At 35.5% G+C, this 6000-nt stretch overlaps 2 protein-coding genes across 2 annotated transcripts; one reads left to right on the forward strand and one right to left on the reverse strand.

Annotated features, from left to right (window-relative positions):
- Nucleotides 1–1326: 1326 nt before the first annotated feature.
- On the reverse strand, nt 1327–1825 carry LOC110229313. The gene is given in 1 exon segment (XM_021029097.1): nt 1327–1825. A coding segment is annotated over 1 exon segment (189 nt). The 3' UTR covers nt 1327–1636.
- A 1784-nt stretch (nt 1826–3609) lies between these two features.
- On the forward strand, nt 3610–5635 carry LOC9315896. The gene is made up of 4 exons (XM_021029768.1): nt 3610–4192; nt 4276–4801; nt 4889–4990; nt 5082–5635. Exons 1-4 carry the CDS (start codon nt 3908–3910, stop codon nt 5195–5197), a joined length of 1029 nt encoding a protein of 342 aa, XP_020885427.1. The 5' UTR covers nt 3610–3907; the 3' UTR covers nt 5198–5635.
- The last annotated feature ends 365 nt before the right edge of the window (nt 5636–6000 follow it).

The raw sequence follows: 6000 nt of genomic DNA on the forward strand, positions 1-6000 counted from the left end.
GCTAAGCACAAAATGTCTATGTCGCATGTGCCGCACTCGTGTGTTACACCACACACACACATGATATGTGATAAACAGTTGGCGTCGCACGTGCTATAGCATTTCAAAACCGAGTGAACGAGAAAGAATCATTCCTTTTGCATGTGGCGGGAGATATTTTTGGGCCATCCTCTTTGCTTTGAGAGTTTCTAAACTCAAAGAATCTATGTTTATCATTTTTCTTATTTTATTCCTCAATGAATACTGTTTAACATGACTAAATGGTTATAATTTTCATATAAATGTATCCAGTCGTTCTGTGGAAAAAAAAATTGGGACTGCACTTGTTAGGTAATAAACATCGAGTCGTTTAAAAATATATTTGAATAGTTTTGTTATAATCTCTCATCTCTATATTATAGTGATCATTTAGCTTTCTTTTTAGTTTGTTGTATTATTTGAAAAGATTAAAGTTGCTTTTAGTTCGTCGGTCGTCGTCATTAGATCTAGTGGAAACTGGATCGTAGATTCATATTCAATTCACAATTTAAGATTATGCCAAAGGCGATTGCTGATATCATATATTTCATGTAGCTTTTCTTACTTTTTAAAAGAAGTAGACACAAATGTATATATATATTTTTGATAAAAAACAAATGTATATATTGATATCATTAGTGATTAATCTTTTAATATCTTTCAGTCTAAGTATACACAAATGTATCATATCTGCATAGAACGAATGTCTCATTTTCGTAGGAAAAAAACAATTAAAAAGAAATATTTAAAAAAAGCAATGTGAAAAGAAGTTGGTAACTTGAGGTTCACGAGATCCAAATGCTGATGAACGTTGGAACAGCTAAATCCACGTAAAAGAGGACGAAGCTTATGATTAAATTTGGTCAGTTAAGATTCTCATCCTATGCAACTACCTATTACAATACAATTAATTTGTCTCCCTCCAAAACTTATTCAAATTATTATTTTGATGGTTTATAATCTTACTATTTATTTTGAATCTGCTGGCTTATAATCTAACTATATATTCAAAATCTATATGACAAGTAACCTATCTAACGGAAAAAAAAATCACTTCGCCAAAAATATCACTAAATGTGATAAATTCATATGAATTACTAGTTTCATACACTATATTCTACAAATAGATATCACTTTCTCTTGTAAAGTACACAACAATAACAAAATAACAACAAAAATCATTATTTTCTTCTTGTAGCTTTTTTTGGTTTGTTACGAATTGAATACTTTCTTATATGTAAAAACAACACGTAATAGCTAATAAGGAAGTAGACTTACTTATGTTACATATATAGGGTCCCTTATTAGCCTACAAATAAGCAGGAAGTAGACTTCACATTTGAAATAGACGGTTGATATCTCCCTGTCACTATTTATCCATCCTTACTTATGAGCTTTCGGCGGGAAATTCGAAATGACATTTGCAGATTTTCTTGTTTTTTTCTTTCTTTTTCTTTTCGTGTTAGTCCACTCCACTTATATCTTCTTCCTTTTTGGGTTTTTATCGCATCCTACAACATATCACTCAGTTTAAAATTCGGATAGGGTAAATTGCCCCAACCAACCATTCATTATTAATTCATTAATTTGACGAAGAAAATGAATATTTTTTTTGGTTTCAAATGTTTTGTGGAATGAAGGCAGAGAGAAAGACAGCTTCTGTAAAAGCATTTGCTGGCAGACACAACCCTAAACCCACCTTCACTTGCCTCCCCTCACCACTCTCTCTTCATCGCGCGTGTCTATCACTTCCCTAAATTCTCTTTGCCCATAATATTTCTTTAATTTTCTTAAGTCTAATATCCATAAACTCTCATTGCCCATAATTGCTTGTTTTTTACTATAGGCCAAGTATGATAAATCTCGTCGTAAATTACGGGAAAAAATTGGATTCCACCTCACACAATAAAGCATTTTACAAAACCAGCTTTCTCATTGGGCTTTTAACAGATTATAAAGCATTAACGAAGTTAATAATATACTCTTAATATCTGGTATACAATAGTATAGGTTTATCGACAATATAGAGTAGACTCCGGGAGACAAGAGAAGCCAACTAGGGGCACAATTTTTGGCGTAACTAGACATTACATTATTTAAAACATTAAACTTTTGAGTTTTTAAACGAATATGGTTTTGGTTATGTTTTCTTTGCTTCTTCGATAAAAATATTACTCCAAAAAGGAAAAAAAGAAGAAGAGAAGAAGATCTGTTCCCGCTCTTTTGACTTAACGGTGCTGTCTTTTTCAGCAGGTTAAACCTCGACCCCACCTTCATTTTTATCTTTGGCCCTAAAATATCAAAAGGCGGGAAAATTATCTATTATCCAATTCAGTTTATAAACCGGTTTCGGTTCCGTCGTTAACAGCTGTTATCACGGCTGGTTCTTCTGACCAATGACAATTCGTTAAATCTGACGGAGAAGGAGACGGAACTGTTGAAATCCGTTACGTCAGACGGAGAGGAGGGAGAGGGACGGATGACTGATTAAATCTGCCGAATCCTGCTAAATTGCCACGTCAGCTTTATTCAAATTCCCTGAGTGGTCACGAGATTTCTATGAACTCTTTTTTTTTTAATTAAATTTTTAAAAACCCTACAAAATAGGGGTCTTGTATGGGGTTACCAGAAAAAACCGAACAGTCGCCGAATCGTTGGTTTAATCTTTGAACCCACAGTGTGACCTTTTAACTTTTTTTTTTTTTTTTTTTTTTTTTTTTTTTTTGTGGTGACCTTTTAACTTTCTTAACCTTTGCGTATATTATTATTATAAAATCAGTTGTAATTAGTGGCATTAATTAACGTGATTCTTACTTATAATTCCTCTCATGAATACTAAATGAAGTGTAATTATTTAGCAGTAAATGTATTGATTGTGGTGGGAAAGGGAGAAAAATATGAGAGGGCAGCAAAAAATGATGAGAAGGATTTGCATGAGGAAAAGAGAGGGAAGGCGTAATAATCAAGTGTTCGATGCTTTTGATTATTAGCCCACAGATTAATACTAATATTTTAGTGTAGTATGATTCTACTAAAGAGTAAAGACTGAGATTTTTATCTAGGGTTTTAATTAAAACATTATAAGACATTGGAGGTTTGGAGCTATAAAACCATTTTTATTGGGAGGTGTTTAACTTGGTTCTTAAGTTGGTTCTTAACTCAATTAAAGGTGCAAATTTTGCTAAAGAAAGACTCTTAGCTAAGCACCACAAATTGGGCTAAGAACCAAAACTAAATTTCTCCCAATAATATTGCTCTAAATGACAACTTGTCTGGGATTTAGTGGGTTCCACCTGTATCTCTCATGCCCTTACACATTTCCACATTAATATCTTATATCTATCTTATCTTATAAAAAAGAGAAAAGGGTGCCAAAGAAAAGAATGAGATACATATTTGCAATATGAGTTTTATGTACCCATTCAAAATAAAAACATTCTGAGGATATTAAGCGAAACAAAAAAAAATACATTTAGTAGTGATATTTAACCTTTTCTTTAGTGAGTTACATCCATATCTTAAGAAGCATGTTAAGAGTTGAATCCAAATGATAACACACCAAACTTGTTTTGTCAACCTGAGATAGTTTTTAGAAAATGTTAATACTAGTACACTGTTTTTTTTTTCTTTTGGTTTCCAATGCAAAATAGTTAAGAAAAGACCAAAGGAAAATAGTTTTGATTTTCGTCCATCACGCATTAATTACGGATAATTATATTAAGAAAAAAAAAAAGCAGAAGTGATATTAAAGTGCTTTTGAGCTGTCTCATAGAAAGTAGAAACCATGAAACCTTAATAAAAGCAACATTCTCCATCTTCCTCCTCACTTAATCCTTAGTTCACACTTCAAAACCACTCTCTCTCCCTCTCCTCTGCTTCATCTTCTTCTATGTCTCGCCTCCTTCCTCCTCCTCCTTATCTCTCCGTCAACCTTCCTATCATGGAGAAAACTCCTTCTTCCGAGTTAACCCCAACTCGACTCGGTTTCCCTAACGAGTTTCCTTACGAGTTCGACTCTCCTTCCTTCTCCCCTGGTTTCACTTCTCCCGGTGACTCCACCGAGACGGAAGACGAAAGCAGTGACGACGAGGAAGACTTCCTCGCTGGGTTAACTCGCCGACTCGCTCCCTCGACTCAGCGTCTCCCTCCTCCTCCTCCTCTCTACAAGACTAAGGTAAGAAACGCCACAAAAGCTCTAGTCTTTCCCTCTCTCGAAACTCTTCACACTCTCTTAACCGACTGTTTAATGATCTGTAGGAGAAACGTCAAGTCGCAGCTACTTCACCACAGTCAACACTGAGTGGACTCGGAAGCTTTTCAAACTCAGGAAGTAGAAGCCCTATCTTACCATCCCCACCGGCTCCTATGACTTCTTTCCGTAGAGACAATGCTTGGGATGTGATATCTGCAGCTGCTGGAGAAGTAGCTAGACTCAAACTCGGAAGCCACGAGCCTCATCATCTTCCACTTCAGACCCCTGAGTCTCTTCTACGCCGTCAAAACGCGGCGTTTCATGCTGAACTCCAGCAGCAGCGTCTCATCGAACAGATGTGGCTCTGTTCTTCTCAGTCAAGAATAAAGCTTTCGGAGAATCATCACCCGAGGAGAGTTATGAACGACGAAGTTGTGTTTGAGAATCCGAGATACGTGAGACACAACAATCCTACATGGTTGTCGACGCAACAAGCCGTAGCTCCCCTAAAACGTCCTTCTGCCGGTACCGGAGTTTTCCTTCCCCGGCGATACCCAACAACCCCTCCTTCCGATTCTCTGAAAAAATCAGGTACGGTTACTTCAAGTTTGTGTATGTTAGTTGAGTCTTCATGTGTCAGAAGGATTCTAACTTTTCTTTTTTGCATCGCTGTAACAGTCAACACTCCAGCTATGTTGCAATCTAAAGTGAATCAACAAAATCTCAACTTTGATGAGTTCACCAATGTTGTTGGTCCAAGGCGTAGTCAGTTCGATTACGGTAATTATCTTTATTACTAAACCCACCATTGTTAAAAAAGCAGAACATTAAGTTAAATGGTTAACTAATTCGTTTTTAATGATTTGAACAGAGTGCATGCTCGCAAGAAGTTCACTACTAGCTCGTCAGGGAAATTTCAGATCAGTTAGTGGTGGTGGTGGTTGTCTGAATCAAGAAAGACGTCTTCCACAGGATTGGATGTATTGATGATGGAGGTTTCAACTGTTGGTTTTGTCTCAAGAAGTTTGAAAATCAGGAGGAGCGCGTTTTAGTGTTAGAAGTGGTTTTGGGTTTAGGTTATAATGTTATGATTAGTAATAAGGATATGATATTAATCAGAATAAAAGTAGGGGAATATGTATTAATTTTAAGTGTGACATTATAGTATGTATTTTTTTAGTCACTAAGACAAAGCTCTCTGTAATTTTTTTGTTGACCTTGGAGGGTTTAAGGGAGTGGAGTGGGGTTGGGTATTTTTTTCCATTTTAAGTCGACAGGGAAATTGAAAATGTGTTGGGTGGGATTTGTTATTTGTGTTACTTAAATAGTGTTTTCTGCCATTTTTGATAATATCTAATGGGGTTGTAATAAAAACATCGGAATTATTTTGTTTGTTTATTAATAATAACAATTATCCTTAGTTCTCATTGTTAACTAAAGTACTTCTTCGATATTCGTACCTATGAGTTGTGATTGAGCAAAGTTACGGCTTGTGACGTGTACTCGTTGAAAATTTGAAAAAAAGAACAGTGGTTACAGTTTCAATGAACTAACAGTGTTGTACTTCGATTATTGGGATCAAATCAAATGCGTAGATACGTAATATTTTTTGAAAAACAAAGATGCATAATGACTTGGAAACATGGAAAAAGCAAAAAAAGAAAGAGGAAAAGAAGATCTAGAAAGAAAAAAAGAAGCCAAAGGGTTGCGTAGGCGTGAAGCAGTGGGCAATGCACAGACTTTGAAATACGGAACACCTTTTTTTTTTCCTTCATCGATCTATTATTATC

The sequence above is a fragment of the Arabidopsis lyrata genome (assembly GCF_000004255.2).
Source record: "Arabidopsis lyrata subsp. lyrata unplaced genomic scaffold ARALYscaffold_4, whole genome shotgun sequence".
Classification (NCBI taxonomy): Eukaryota; Viridiplantae; Streptophyta; class Magnoliopsida; order Brassicales; family Brassicaceae; genus Arabidopsis; species Arabidopsis lyrata.

What these genes read in the sequence shown, in the direction of transcription:
- LOC9315896 (XM_021029768.1), top strand. Translation starts at nt 3,908, where the DNA reads ATGTCTCGCCTCCTTCCTCCTCCTCCTTATCTCTCCGTCAACCTTCCT. An exon ending in CTCCTCTCTACAAGACTAAG is followed by an intron (nt 4,193 to 4,275) that starts GTAAGAAACGCC and finishes AATGATCTGTAG; the next exon opens with GAGAAACGTCAAGTCGCAGC. An exon ending in GCGTAGTCAGTTCGATTACG is followed by an intron (nt 4,991 to 5,081) that starts GTAATTATCTTT and finishes TGATTTGAACAG; the next exon opens with AGTGCATGCTCGCAAGAAGT.